This window comes from Mugil cephalus, chromosome 4, assembly GCF_022458985.1.
Source record: "Mugil cephalus isolate CIBA_MC_2020 chromosome 4, CIBA_Mcephalus_1.1, whole genome shotgun sequence".
In the NCBI taxonomy this organism is placed as follows: Eukaryota; Metazoa; Chordata; class Actinopteri; order Mugiliformes; family Mugilidae; genus Mugil; species Mugil cephalus.
Window position 1 is genome coordinate 15,714,243 of NC_061773.1, and position 14,298 is coordinate 15,728,540.

Here is a 14,298-nt window from a genome sequence, read left to right on the forward strand (position 1 = left end):
CCTCCTGCGTTAGTTTAGAAACCTTCTAGAGACTTGAGGAAACCAAAGCAAGTTTTACTAACAGAGATAACAAGGTTAAGGCAGGTGTAGCGCTACATTTTTATTGCTAATGGCAGGAAAACAAATCACCACATAATGTTTGCACTCACCTACCAGTTCATCCTCATGTTACAGCTCTGTATTAAATCTTCATGAAGGTTCAACATTAGTTTTAAATAATTAAGAGAGAGCCATTCATTAAATCATACTTTCATTGTGGATGTTGCGGTGTGGGGAACTACTGAAGTGTATTTTGATGTACCAACAGATGTTCCTCTTACTTTGACAAAACTGAATCCAGTTCAGTGGCTTCGTCTAAAATGATCACCCACCGTTCTTTATTCAAAATAAACTGAACATTGAAACAGTCATGAAAGGGGATTTAGTCCAGGACTGTGGTGTAATAGAATGCGTACGTTTTCTCTTGTGTACCTAATGAACTGGCAATTCAGTTTACATCTATACATCTGTCTATAATTCATTTTACTTCACATGCATTGTCATGTTTAATACTTAGATGAATTTAGTCCCAGTACGTGCACTTTCTCTGTCTTTATGAAAGAAAACTACTTGTGTGTTATTTTTAAAATGGTACGTCTTCTTGGAAACGTAAGAAATGCAAAGTTTTTTTTTTTTTTTTTTTTTGCTCAGGTAATTCTGGACCTGAAAGGATCCGATTTCAACTACACCTATCAGACGCCTCCAGCTTCACCCAGTAACACTCTGTCCAGGAAGAGCAGCATCAGCAGGTAACGCACAAACCCGTAGCTCGTAGTTCATGCACTGACACATCCTTCCGATAACGGCATTTCTAATAAGGTCACTCCTGCTAATTTTTCGTTTTGCTGCTTTGCTTCCATGATAATAAACAAATACACTGTATTCACTACATGTTGAAAGGTTTGTGCAAGCGTGTTTTGTCTTAGACCATACAAATATAAGAAATAAAAAAGTGCAGGCTATTTTAAATGTGTGGACCGCAGGGACATTAGCTGTTGATGGGCAGCTTGATATTATTTAAACAAATTAGTTATAGAAAAGTCCTCGCCTCACAGCTAAAGAGACCAAAACTGCTTCGTAAACATGTTTATTTGGGCTGTAAAGCTGGACGTTATAACTTGCTAGGTCTTTGGAGCCTCTGGTGGATATTTGAGGAATTGCGCTTCCGTTTTAGCGTCATGTTTCGGTCCTGGATGTTAGCAAAGGAGAAAATACAGATCTATGTATGTCACTTTGTCACTGATCTAACTTGGTATCAACTTACTGAAAGGTGGCATTAGATGTCAGATCAGATTCAGGATCTGTTTAATCGTACTTAGCCTAAGATTAAATCTAATTTCACACATGTTGACTGTATTCTTTAGTGAATCTTTGTCAGGCTTTGAATGATGTTAAACTTTTGAGTTTGTTGCTACAGTTCCCAGCCTTTACTAAAAAAACATGTGCATAGTTTCAAATAATCAACTCTTTGTTTCTTAGAAAAATTATTTATTATGTGATCAATTCTCAACTTTAATGTTTATGTTTCATAGCAACTACCAGTCTGGATCAGTGAGACACGTTCCCTCCTTGGACTCTATCAGCTGTGCTGTGGATGGAGTACACATCCAGGTAACACACGCACGTTTGTTGGGGTTTTCTCCTAAAATGCACCAACACCGAGCTTCAAAAAATAACACATTAAATGGCCTAAAGTTTGTGGTCACCCGGTCACATCCTCATAGTTTTTGGACTGTTTGGATCTCTTATTTCTTACTTCAGTGATGTCAAATATTTTTGTTTGCGACAACTTTTTCAGGAATTTCTTTTTCTGTTTTAACACATCACCTGCGCACTGGCACAGGTCTCCAAAAAGGATTTTCCTTGATTGTTGTTGCTGAATTTGACTGGTCTGCAAATATTTCTATCCAACACTTTTAAGTTGTTGGTTCTTGTGGGTGAATGGGATCAAATCTGTGATGCAAAAGGTGCCAACTTACCCAAACTAGCAGCAGAGTAATGTGCAGTTTTGGAGTCACAAGTTCACCCAGTTCAGACGGCTGCAGGTGTCCACATACTTTTGGCCATGTACTGAACATCAGTGATGCCACCAGTTTAGCTTAAAGCTTAAATTCAACTAGACTGTAAACCATTGTAATGTCTTAAAGGTACATGTCTCTCAAACATCAGGTTCCCACGACGCTACAAAATAAAAGCCTTTCACCCTCAAAATAGCAAGAAGTACGAGAACACACACACACACTCTAACCCTCTCCTGTGTGTAGCGCTGCTCCTCCCCCTATCTGCTGATTGGCTGCGATGAAAGTGGGCGGTCCCTCAGCGAAGGGAACTCCCCCTCTCGCATCGGTCGTCAGGGCAGCCGTGGTCGTTACGGTTACGCAGCTGGCTATGGCCGCCACACCGCTCAGAGCCGCCGCGTTAGCCGCAGGGATTTGACCACCGTGAGAAAAAACTACAACTATTAACATTCCTCCCAACCCGAGCTCCGCCCTGTGTTTTTTCCACCATTTGTCGTCCATCGGTTTGAACCCGAGTCCATCTCACGTTACCTCCAACCGTTTTACCTTTTTTTATTTCCCATCAGCTCACACCTGGGGATTTGTCCCTTTGAACCCACCTCCCCCTCCCCTGTAACATCTCCAGTTTCCTCCACTCTAAATGTTTCAGCTCAAACCTCATATCTCAGATCCAGCTCTGGTTTCATCCCATAAAATTTTGGATTTCTCTCCAAATCTCTCCTTTTAAACCCGATACCAGATCCCATTCCATAAAATGTTTGTGTCATGCGTACAGTGACAGGTGCTGTGTGAGTGTTTTCCCGAGTGTATTTATGGTATTTTTAATTTTTTTGGTGTGGTCTTTTAAAGTGTGTTTATGTCTCTTATGACTCTTCTTATACATTGTGCTTGTCTGTATGTACATACTTATCTTATACATATTATCTTATACTTCAGATTTTATTAGAACCTATTAACTTTTCTTTTTGACCTATATCCTCTAAATTACCCAATGATTTTAGAAAGTATTGATTGATGGATAGTTAGACTTGAGTAAAACACATTGACCCTCCCTCAATATTAACTGACACTGCCTTAAAACCTGGCATTGCACAATGATTGTCTGGATAAGGAAAAACATGGTGTAAGCTTTATGTTTCCACTTATTTAAGCCTGACTGGTCTATAAAATGTCAGAAACTAGTGAAAAAACCTAACGTTACATCTTTAATGTGCTTGTTTTGTAAAAGCAATGGTCTGAAGCCTCAAAGATATTTGGTTCAGATCTAAAACAGAAAAGTGCAGCATATTGTGTGGGGTCTAATCTGGACCCGTTCAGACCTGCTATTAACATGCGTCCTGAGTGATCTGCTCACAGGTCGTCTACATTAAGCACAGGTACCGGTTCATTTTGGCAGCTATTTTTGATTAGACTTAGTCTTCAGATGAAAATGCTTTGGTTAGGGGTAGGGTTAGGGTTAGGGTTACCTGGCAACATCATCTTGAACTTTAAAAATCAAAACTAAACATAAGGCCAACAAAGTGACGCAAATGAGACATTGTGTTAACATACATGGTGCGTTCCATTCATCGTCGGACAGTGGAATTTGACACTGGGAATGACGTCACACCTGAGTTATCAGAAACTTGGTGTGTTCAATATTTACATTTTTTGAGCAAAATTAAAGTTTTTTTTTTTAAATAAAATTCTTGATTATTAACAAAAATTTAGACTATTTAAGTTACACAAATTGTAAATCCAACTCATGACCTTTTTACTAGAACTGTTTACAGTGATAAAATCTGCAAGACCACAGAAGGCAGAAATGAATAAAAAGTTTTAATTATTTAGTTTAAATGTAGAAAAAAGACACTATTAATCACAGTTCGCAACGATGGCGTTTCACACTGTTTTGGTTTTACCAGGAAATTTTGTATTTTTTTAGCAGTTGTTAGCGTGACATGGGCTTGTAGTTCCCAACACACGAAAAACTTAAATTACACTGTAACAGCATTTCAACATGTGTATGTGGAAAAATACTGTCTGTACGACAGAATAATGCAACAAAAACTAATCAGAAGTGCTAATAAACACAATATTCAGTTTTCAACTGTTTACACACGGGGCGGCCATCTTGGTAACTCAACTCAGGAGATTCTACGAGTTTCTGAGTAAAAAATCCAACTTCAGGGGACGCTGAGTACAAATGGACGTTATACAGTATAGGTCCTTAAAGGACGGAGACGGTCTATGAAACACAAATATTAAAACCCTGTATTGGTTTTCCCCATTGACACAAGCGGCCACTATAACAAACAAGCATGGTGGTTAATAGGATGTTTCAGTAGAGGCGTAAGATCATGATCTGTCCGGGACGCCCCCTGAGTTCCTGGTAATGAACTTAGCGTCAGAAAACTCAGTTGAGACTTTCAGTAAACCATAATTTCAGAGTTGATGCCCTTTTCGAAGGGATTCTTAGTTTTCTCCAACAGGGTCAGGGGCAGGCCGGACATGTGATGAATCTGATTTGCTCTAATAAAACTCCTTAACTGGAGGTATCTGAAGAAATGTTTGTGAGAGATATTCTCCTGATCAACTCCTCCATTGTTAGGATATTCCCATTATGACCATAAATGTCTTTTATTCACACAATTTATAACCTGCATCTGCTTTTCCTGGACTGAAAAAAGCTCTTACTCCAGATCAGGCTGAAACAGGAAAGGGAAAAGGAATCTTTAAGATATTTCCCAACTTCTCGCCAGACTCCTGTCATGTTTTGGACAGTAAGATTGGTGGAGGACTTGGGTTCATGAAAGTGCTTGTTAGTCTTAGTCACATTTTAGCCGTTTCTCTCTATCATAGTTTTAGTCCACAAAAGTAATTCCTTTTTCTTCAACTTTTAATTATTATTACGTCAAACTGTGACATTCATTTTGTGTTACACTGTAGACTGTTTAAATGTGTCAGTAAAAATAACTCGATGTAGTGCAAAACAGCAACTGCTTAGATGAGACTTATTTAACCTCATAGTTTGGTTGCTTACATGATGGATGCTGCATAAATAGCAGGTTGATGCATCTTCAGATGCTCTGTTCTTCCGTTCTATCTTCAGATGTTAGTCTTAGGTCGTCAATGTCTCGTCTCAGCCTCAGAAAAAACAAATGTGACGAATATTTTCCGTATTTGTTTTTTTAACAAATTTAAAGCTCGAACACATGCAAGGCTCATTGAGGACGTCCTCTTGAATGGTTGCACGTTTCTGCTTCATTGAGTCAAAAAGAAACACACAACCACTATTAGAAATGATCAGTAGAAAAGTAAAGATCACTGTCAGAACTTTCTTAACAGAGAGAGACTTTTATTTCCTCACTAATGACCACGGTCTTTATTTTATTTCTTTAATAATTTAATTAAAACAGATTTTTGTTGATAGTGACCTTACTCTGCATGTGGACGCTTCCTGCTTTTGAGTTATAGCCTAAGCCATAAGTCTTCAACAGGGGGTCCGCGACCCCTAGGGGCTCCGTGGAGGTACTGCACGGGGAGCTCACAAAATCTGTGAGTGATTACAAATTTTTCATTTTTTTTTTTTAAATTTTCCCAAACAGATTTCTTCCACAAATTTAAATTTCTTTACACGGTAACAACAATCCAACATATTTTAGTACATGTTTAGTACACCAAACCTGTCAATCTAGTCTTATTAGCATCAGATTGGAACGCACCTACTTAAGGTAAACGCTTGTGATGGGATCACATGGGACGCTTGTTAATAACAGGTCTGACCAGCGCTTCAGAAAGCGTTTGGCTTAAAAAGTGATTGACACATTCGCTCATCTGAACTACAAAGTATTTCTTCTTCTTTACTATGAACCAAGTCCTAAGCTAAGAAGCAGTGTACGCTGCGATTCTCTGCTGTATGTACGACTTTCCACACGCGATCACGTCGTCCCATCCTCGAAACCTTAAGCTGCCTTCGTCCTATTGTCAAGCTCCTTGTTGCATCTTTCCAGTGATGCCCCGTCTGTTTCAGAAATTTCGAGTCTTGCCCCTTTACCAGTAAATTGGTGTTGTTATAACTGTCAGTGTCGTCTTGTCAGTGGCTGCTGTAATAATGAATCTAATATAATGTGCCTACGTATCAGGCCTCGTTAGGCTTTAAATGCAGCACATTTACAGGTACGTTATGTTTTGGATGATGCCTCGTTTGCTCTATCGATACATTGTAGAGGTGTGTTGGAGCCATTTATTTAAAATCTTTTCTTCATACCTGCTTTCACGGGCGCTCTGCGGAGGAAAATGAGTCGCAAAGTGACGATGAATGATGACTCAGCAGGATTACACTCTGTTTACTTAGCCATCGGTGCTGCTGTTCACGCTGACGGTGCGTGTCGGTTGACTTGTGACTGTTTTGTTTCTCTCAGGACTCGGTTGGCTCCACCAATCAGCTGGCGTCTGGAGGGGGGGAGAACGGCCTGCTGGCGCCGCCACACAACGCCTTCGCACACCCTGGAGAAAGAGCTCGAGCCATGTCTGCGTCTGGGAAGGTAACGCACAGGGAGAAATGAAAAAAACTACAAAAACATGCTTGTCTTAGTAAACAGCTTCCCAGAAACACATTCAGCGTACTAAGAAGTTGACAACAAAACAGTTTTGTTGATGACTGAAGAAGGAAATACTCATAAAAACAATATTCTGAAATATAATAGCAGTAGTCAGAATAAAATTATGAATATTAATAAAAACAGCATCCTCGTAATCCACAGGAGGGCAGCAGAGGAGCAAATATCCTCTCATCTGAACTCTACTTGGCCTCTACTCTGTTTGTGTTCTTCAACACCAGAGGCCTTTGTTAGTTAGTTAAAAGTGTCACACTTTCAACTAACACTTGTGCTCTCTGTGATCGGTTCTTCCTTCTTCCTCCAATACACCATCTACTCAGACCTCTACTCTTTTTTCTCTGCTGCAGTGATTTCTGTAAAAGTAACTGCTGTTCAGTATTCATTGGCTCCAACATCAGCCGCTCGGTTACAGATGCGATTGTTCACACAGAGAAAGTCAACACACATGTAGCCTCCTGAGACCCGAGCTTTTATTTCGTATGCATTTTTAATTTCGTATAAGATGTATAAAAACTAACTAAGCATCAAATTTGAACAGGAAGTAGTAGTTTTTTGAAAAAAATCTACGTCCTCATATGTGAACACTGGGATTACTTCATTATTTATATTACAAAGAATTCACCAAATGTGTGACAATACATAAAAGGCAGAATTGCGAACAATGAAGTCTCAATGTCCTCAAACGAGTACTTGCTAATTAGCAATGTTGTAGCTCGTTGCTGTTGATGAAATGTGTTAAATTTGTGAGTCGTATCAAACTAGACACGTTAATAAGCGTAAATAAATAAGTTTTAACCTTTGCTACCACTAGATGGCAGACGACATCGTCCACTAATGAGGACAACGGGTTTAAATGAAGCAGAATAAGCTGCAATAAAACCTATGTCCCCGTATGAGGACGCAGTGTCTCAGGAGTTTAATGGTGTGAGACATTCACATTGTAACATTGTCCCCACTCTCTGTGTCTCAGTCTTGTTCAGCTCGGGATCAGCTGGCGTTGACGTTGGGTGCGTTGAGTTCGGGCGCCCCGAGCAGCAGCAGGGACTCTCTGCACTGCTCCAGCGGCTACAGCACCCAGACCACCACCCCGTCCTGCTCTGAGGACACCATCCACACACACGGTGAGTACAGAGACACACAAAGCAGCAACTCCCCTTTTCACATTAGTATTCACTACGCTTTCAGAAGGCACATTTTATCCAACATTTAGCCTAAATCATACAAGATGTAATTGAGCGCCTGGTTACACAGTTCAGATATGAACCAAAGAGGCAGATTCACCACCGAAAACAGCCCCCCCTCCCACGTCCATCTGTCTCAGGTGTCCCCTGTTTTATTTAGATTTCCTATGACTAAATCTGCTGCCTCTCAGCTGAACTGTGTTCTAGTTTCTTCAGTGTTTCTCTGGTGCTCTAGCTCCTCTCTGGTTCTCTGTTGTGTTTCTCTGCTTAAACTTCCTCCCTTCTCTTCCAGCTGTAAAGAGAGATCCTCCCCTCTATGGTAGGTCTCTGACTGCCTGTCCGTTTATCCGTCTGCCTTCTTGTCTGCTTACCTCCCCATGTAGTCGCAGGGTTCAGCTGCATGTCCTCACATCCAGCATGACGAATGGATTGACGTTCAGAGTCCAGGAATAATTAATCAGAGACCGAGGCCCTGTTCAGGCCTGGTGTTAACACGTGTCTCGACTGATGCAATCACAAATAGCTTCGAGTGCACACACTGAGGACGCGTTTCAGAGACGATCACTCAGACCACATCCTTTCGTTAAAACGAAATGTAAATGTGTAATTCTCTGCCCCGTCTTCTTAGAAATCTGACTGTGGTGTCATGAGACCGTGCAATGAGATTAGTCTGCATGTGATCCAAATTTAACATGACAGAAGCTTCAACTATTAGAGCACCATCACATAAAACTAGAAGGAATTAACTCCTAAAATGCAAAAGAACAACAACTAGACTTGAGGATTATTTAACACTTCTAGTCTATTTAATGTTTAAAAGTTCCAGGACAGCAGGCTGTATCCAAAGATGGATAACATGAAGAAGGAAAACCATTATGTAGAAAAAAAACAAAGTGTTGCCTCTTTCCCCCTCAAACGATCTTTGGTCACTCACAGACCTCGGTTTCCATTAACACGACACTACCGCTGTTCACCCAGAATCATCATGGTTGTCAGCATTAAGCTACCAGACGGCCTCAAATTAACAGCTTTGTTTTAAGACACGAGGATATTACATTTCCAGAGCCATGAAAATAGTTAATTGTTTCTGTGATTCATCTGTGCAGTCGAAGCGTAAGACTCGTGCGGCACAGCTGTGCTCTCTATAATTTCGTCCCTCGTCCCGTGCGTCTTTGACCTTTTTTAATTTCGTGCCTTTTACGTCATTTCCACAAAGTGACGTGTTCGTCTTGTTTTGTTTTGGTTTTTTTTGTTTTTTTTAACTTCGTTATCCTGAACATTATGATGGATTTGTGTGTGTCTGTGACCTAAAAGTAATTGGGTTGCATGCTCTCTGTTTTTGCGAGATAAGAGTTTCCACAGTGATGCATCCCTGGTCCGCGTGCGCGATCAATGAGTCACTGATGCAATTACATGTTCCTGCTCCTCCTGTCATCTGTTCCTCAGATGAGGGGATGCTTTGAGTCTGTCATCGCAACGAAACCAACATTTCCCCTTTTGTCTGTTCCCCTCCAGTCGACTACGAGTCCATCTCTCTCCACGGAGACGTCGACTCCATCTCCCTGCGCCACCTCCCCCACGGCGGCGGCCAGTCGGACTTTGACAAGTCCTCGACCATCCCGAGGAACTCCGACCTCAGGTTCCAGTACAGGGAGTTCGCGCAGTCCAAGCGTCCCGCCTCCACGGTCAGCCTGCTGGCCGAGTCCGAACTGAGCGGCGGCTCCGTCCGCCAGCTGCCGTCGCACACGGCCACCATCAGGCGCAAGCCGTCGTCCAAGCCGTCGTATCGCAGGGGCACGATCAGCGGAGGGGTCCCCATCCCCATCAGCACCCCGCAGGTTCCCCTCAAAGCCCTGGGAGGAACCGGCGGGAGCGACGAGAACGTTTTCGCCGTGCCCGCCGCCGGAGGGATAGGAGGTTTAGGCCACAACAGTAAACTCTGCACCTCCACACAGAGCCTCAGCGCGCTACCTCCCTCCTCCTCCCCGTACTACCAGCTGGTCCCGGGTCAGATGCCCATCCCTGTGCCCATGCCCATCGTACCCACCCCGCTGCCAGAGCCTAGCAACGGCAAACAACAACAGCAGCAACAGCAGCAACAACAGAGACAGTACCAGCAACAGTTGATGCAGCAGCAACGCGGTCAGCTGCAGCAGCAGCAGCAACAGCACTGGCATCCGCAGCAGCTCCAGCATCAGCAGCAACAGTTTCAACAGCCACCACTGCTCCAGAGACACCAGCAGGATCAGTATCAGCAGCAAGACCTGCACCGACAGCAGCTCAACCAGCAGCTCAACCAGCAGCACCAACAGAGTCAGTATCAGCAGCAAGACCTGCACCAGCAGCAGTTCAACCAGCAGCACCAACAGATCTTTGTTCAGCAGCAGCAGCAGCAGCAGCACCACCAGGTCCCCGCCGCCCAGACGGAGCCCTCCATCCTGGGCCCAATAGCCAACTATCCAGCTCCTCCGCCCGCCACCCAGGACGAGAACCCGGAGCAGCCGCCCCAGGAGGGAGGAGGAGGAGGAGGAGGAGGAGGAGAAGGCGGAGGAGAAGGAGGTGGAGATATGCTGACCCTCATCAAAAAAGTGAAGCTCAAAAGGACCCTGACCAACGATCGCTCCGCCCCTCTCCTGCCCCCTCCGGCCAATCACAAGTGAGGCCGAGCGACGGGGTCGTTCTGCGCCCCTCGTCGCCCAAAGGTGTTGTCGGCGCGGGCTGCACGGAGCGAAATCGCAACACACCGATTAATCCGCTGGAACTCGTGGGACACGTTTTATTTGACGGAGCTCTGCTTCCCTTCAGCCGTTTAGATTTGTGCTTTAAATATTTTGGAGATGTAGTTGTCATTTCCTGCCGCTGCTGCAGCGAACTTCTTTTGCCTTTTTCCTCTTTTTTTTTTTTTCCGCTTCATTTGGATTGTGGATAAAGATTTTTCGTGTGACTCGGCCTCACTGTTAGAACTGTCGATCGTTTAAGTTAGCGCGTCTCAGATCCTCATCGGTCCCCCTGGGTGTGTATGATTTGCTTCTTTTTTTTTTGTTTTGTTTTGTTTTTGTTTTTTTGTTTTTTGGTCTAGACTCCCAGGAGAGTGGGGATTTATTGATGATCAGTCCAGTAGCTCCAAAGTGTGGTTGAACCACGGTGTGTGGAGGTTTTAGTTTGCCGGCTGTGGGTCAGCGTTGGTCCAGTTTGTTTGTTTGTACGATTCTGTTTCAGTCATCTCAAAGAGGAGCATTGACGGGGTCTCTAGACTGTAAATATGTCAGATCGGTGAGAGCGTCTGCATCACCCGAGGAGGCCGGATGTTCTTTCAGCACGATGATTTGGACTCCCCCCTCTTTTGACAGTTTCTGCCTCCGGGATGCCAAATGGTGCCTCTGAAGACTAAATACGTTAAGTGTGGTTTACCTGTAAATAATTAGCTGGTTTAGCACGAGGGGAAGATGATGAGAAGGCAGCGATTTGTCGGCAGCTTTAAGAGGCAACGTTTCGGGAGGCGTGACGAGGTCTCTGCTGGGAGCATAGCTGGCTATGACGAGCAGATCACGGCGGCCGTCGACACACGCGGGCCCTTAATGCAATTTACAGGACGCCGCCATGTTTGAAGACTTGACCTAAACCTGTGTAACTGACAGAGACGTATTTAGTCTTAATGTTAATTGTCTTTCATTATGTACATAAAACAGTCCGCTTCGATTCTGTCCACATCACAGACACGTTCTTATCTTTAATCGTTATATTTGTGAAGTTACACATCCAGAAATCCTCTTTTCACAGTTCGTCCATCAGGGAGCAGTTGCAAATCTGTTTTTATTACTGCACCTTAAAGTGATCAGTTCGGCCTTTCTTTTTCACAACTGTTATAAACGGCCATAAACACATTTGTGAATTTTTAATGCTGGAGGTTGGTTTAAAGTCTTAAATGTAATTAGATGGCGGTACGAGTTTTGCGCGATTCTTTAAAGAACACGAGGCGCCGATCTAAATCTTCTATTGGGATTAAACTTATGCTTTGAGACGGATATTTCACCAGCCATCGCTTTAATACATATAATAAATATCATCTGAAACCTTCAAACGTTCAGTTCACTGCCGCGTTAAATTTAAAACACATTCTTTTTTTGGCCGATTGACTAATTATCCGATATTTTTATTCATATTACACATGAGCAGTTTTTGAATGTAGACGTGTGATTGTTTTTCTTCTCTCCGACATGGCGGCATGTTTTATTTGAAAGCCTCTGATGGCTGTAGTTTAAAAAGGTCAGGCAATAAAACTTAACTGTTTCAGCAGACGAGGGATCTGACGCGTTTAATAAATGAGGACACTGCTAGAGTTTTTTGTTGTTTGGGATGAGATAATCCTTTACCTTGAATTAATATTTATCTGCAGAGTCTGGTTGGGCTGAAGTAGCTGGCTCTATTTTCGCTCACGTATTTTTATTGATTGAGCCGCTGTTCACTTTTTTTGTCCTCAGCTGAGTTTTCCGAGTCTTAAATCGGTTCGTCTGCCGCGGGCTCCGTGTCGACGCTGGTGAGTGAAAGCGAAATAATCGAACGCAGATCAAATTACCGAGACGTCAAACTGCCTGTTGCCTCTTAAAGCTGACGATGAGATGCAGGGCCGCAGCCTCCGCTCAGGAATGAGCTCAGCTTGACATTTTGAGGAATCTGAACGACATGAGGAGTTCATTACGGCTGAATCGAATTAGTTGGTTATTCTTTTAAATAACTCAGTAAACATTTGGTCTAAAACTGACATTTGTAGATGAATGAGAAGCAGTGAGCTATTATTAAAATGTTGTTTTCGTTGTGTCGCTCAGCTTCGACCGAGACCAAATGCTTTAAAATGTGACTTTTTAGAAAGTAAAAAAAAATTATTAGACATTTTCCACCAGAATAAACGCCTGAAGCAGACACGTTCATTAAAGTAGGAAAACGGAGCACTGTGCATTAATCAATGAGAAAAGAAAAAAAACATTTGCGGACAGCTTCCTCGTGTCCTGGCTGCTGCGGCCCTGCTGCGAAGCTGCCCATCAGAGATCAGCTGCATGCTGGGAAATGCAGTCCAGTCTCTGTTCAGCTGGTCCTGGTCTGTTCTCAGAGAAACCTTTGCGCATTTCTTTGATTCAGAAGCTGATTGAAGTCTTTTTTTTAATTGCTGATGACACAGAGAAAGCTGTATTCTGATTCCTCTTCATTCATTTCATTGATTGATTGGACCCGATAAGCCCCACAGCAGTTGTGTATGTATATATTAGCGCTTCTATTCCTGGGAGAGATCTAAATCTATATATTAAAAAGTATGTATGCATATCCTGATTGTATTTTTCTGTTGATTTCTTGATCCGACGATGTGATCGGGGCCTGACGCCGTCGACACTCGTCGTATTTTTGTAGAAAAGCTTTAAACGGAGGAAACTTCCTGATGTTTGAGGATCTGAAACCTGATTGGACGCCTGACTGTCGAGAAACGAGCGAAGGAATAAACGAATGAACAAACGACGTCGTGAACCAACAGAATGTAGACATGTTTTGTTCTTCGCTGTGGGATCAATAATAATGATGATGTTGATGATAAGAAATGATTGTTTGGTGTTTTTATTGAGTCCTGTATTTGTTGTCCCTGCGCAGATGCAACCGTTGCTATCAAGCATTCACTGGGGTCAGCGAATATTCATTTTCTAGATATTCTCACTATTGTTTCAACAGATACAGAGAAAAAAAATACCTCTGCATCAATTCAGTCAATCAATCAGTCAGACTTTATTTGTAAAGCACTTTTCATACAAAAAGTAGGCCTATGAATAATCAAGAACAATAATCAATCCTGTACATCCCACCCCCTCCTCCAACACACACCCACACAAGCACAAACAGACACACTACTAAAAAGTTCATTATGTAGAACAAATAAAAACAATATTCATGAGAGCAGGAGCAGGAACTGTGGAAACGCTATCGTAGGTGAGAAAACACCAGAGGCTGGATAAAAACGACACCTTAAAAACCCTAAAAATAGTATATTGATCTAAGAGCATAAAATGAGCATAACATAAAAAACACTATAAAAATGCTAACTACAGTAAAGACAGTAAAAGAGATTGGAGAGAAAAAAAGTAGTAAACTAGCAAATAGATTAGATTAAAAGCCAAACTAAAAGGTAAGTCTTGAGCTTGCCTTCAAAAAAAGATGGACAGTCCTCCTAGGAGTTTCCAATTTTCCACTGAGAGAAAACAAAACAAAAAGAAAACAACTTCTGGCCAGGGAAATGAATGTGACATAATGGCGACTACGGTGACATGGTCACTGCAGTGTTGTGGTTAAGGGTTAATATAGTTAATGAGGACTCGGCACCACCTGATGACCTTTCCACCAGACCAAAGCTACATCCATCCATAATGGATGTAATTAGGCAATGCACACAGCAAAATCACCATCAGAGTTACTCTCAAC

At 42.5% G+C, this 14,298-nt stretch overlaps 1 protein-coding gene across 2 annotated transcripts in view; it reads left to right on the forward strand.

Annotated features, from left to right (window-relative positions):
• The window catches only part of mtss1 (MTSS I-BAR domain containing 1), a 60,194-nt gene extending 46,767 nt beyond the window's left edge, over nt 1-13,427 (forward strand). Inside the window, exons 9-14 of one of the 2 annotated variants that reach the window (XM_047582836.1) lie at nt 691-788; nt 1,572-1,650; nt 6,461-6,583; nt 7,629-7,779; nt 8,132-8,158; nt 9,355-13,427. In XM_047582836.1, coding sequence (XP_047438792.1) covers nt 691-788; nt 1,572-1,650; nt 6,461-6,583; nt 7,629-7,779; nt 8,132-8,158; nt 9,355-10,499 — 1,623 coding nt within the window. In that variant the 3' untranslated portion in view covers nt 10,500-13,427. The remainder of the gene's footprint in view (nt 1-690; nt 789-1,571; nt 1,651-6,460; nt 6,584-7,628; nt 7,780-8,131; nt 8,159-9,354) is intronic. The other variant, XM_047582837.1, reaches the window with a different exon arrangement.
• The last annotated feature ends 871 nt before the right edge of the window (nt 13,428-14,298 follow it).